The 611-nt window shown below is 36.7% G+C and overlaps 1 protein-coding gene across 3 annotated transcripts in view; it reads left to right on the plus strand.

The window, feature by feature from the left end:
- Nucleotides 1-611, plus strand: part of LOC122057622 (protein TSS-like) — a 5,644-nt gene continuing 5,033 nt past the window's right edge. Inside the window, exons 1-3 of one of the 3 annotated variants that reach the window (XM_042619801.1) lie at nucleotides 1-96; nucleotides 349-439; nucleotides 539-600. In XM_042619801.1, coding sequence (XP_042475735.1) covers nucleotides 370-439; nucleotides 539-600 — 132 coding nt within the window. In that variant the 5' untranslated portion in view covers nucleotides 1-96; nucleotides 349-369. The other 2 variants (XM_042619810.1, XM_042619795.1) reach the window with 2 other exon arrangements.

Genomic DNA, 611 nt, shown 5'->3' on the forward strand with positions numbered 1-611 from the left:
CTCACATGTCAGTCAAGTGCCCACAAACAAAGGAGAGGAGACAGAAAGAGAAAAAAAACGGAGATTGGAGAGTAAACAAGCAAGCAAGAACGAAAGGTCAGTGTTTCTCAGAAATCCTCAAGAGGCTAAACCCAAAACCCTTATCCTATCTTCTTCAAACTTTAAAAAGTTTTAAACCTTTGCAGATTCTCTTCTCTATCTCTATAATCTCTAAAGACCATTACGGAGATTCACCTTTACTTTCTCCTTATTCTAATTGGTTTGACTGATGTTAGTAGTGATTTTTCTGAACCCTTATTCACAATTACTATGAATTCTGAAATGGGTTTTTAAATCTTATCCCTGAAGAGATCTCTTTCTGAGGCAAAAATGGCTCCCAAATCTGGACGAGGTAAAGCCAACAAAGGCAAGGGAGAGAAGAAGAAAAAAGAAGAAAAAGGTTTGTTCTTACTTCTGATAGCTAAATTATTAAACACATCTTATAGTGGTTTTTTTCCCTTCTACTAATCCAATCTTCTCCTGTCCTCTGCTTTTCCAGTTGTGCCTTCTGTTATTGATATAACTGTTATCACTCCATATGATTCCCAAGTTATACTCAAGGTATGGTCTCC

This window comes from Macadamia integrifolia, chromosome 2 (assembly GCF_013358625.1).
Source record: "Macadamia integrifolia cultivar HAES 741 chromosome 2, SCU_Mint_v3, whole genome shotgun sequence".
NCBI lineage: Eukaryota > Viridiplantae > Streptophyta > Magnoliopsida > Proteales > Proteaceae > Macadamia > Macadamia integrifolia.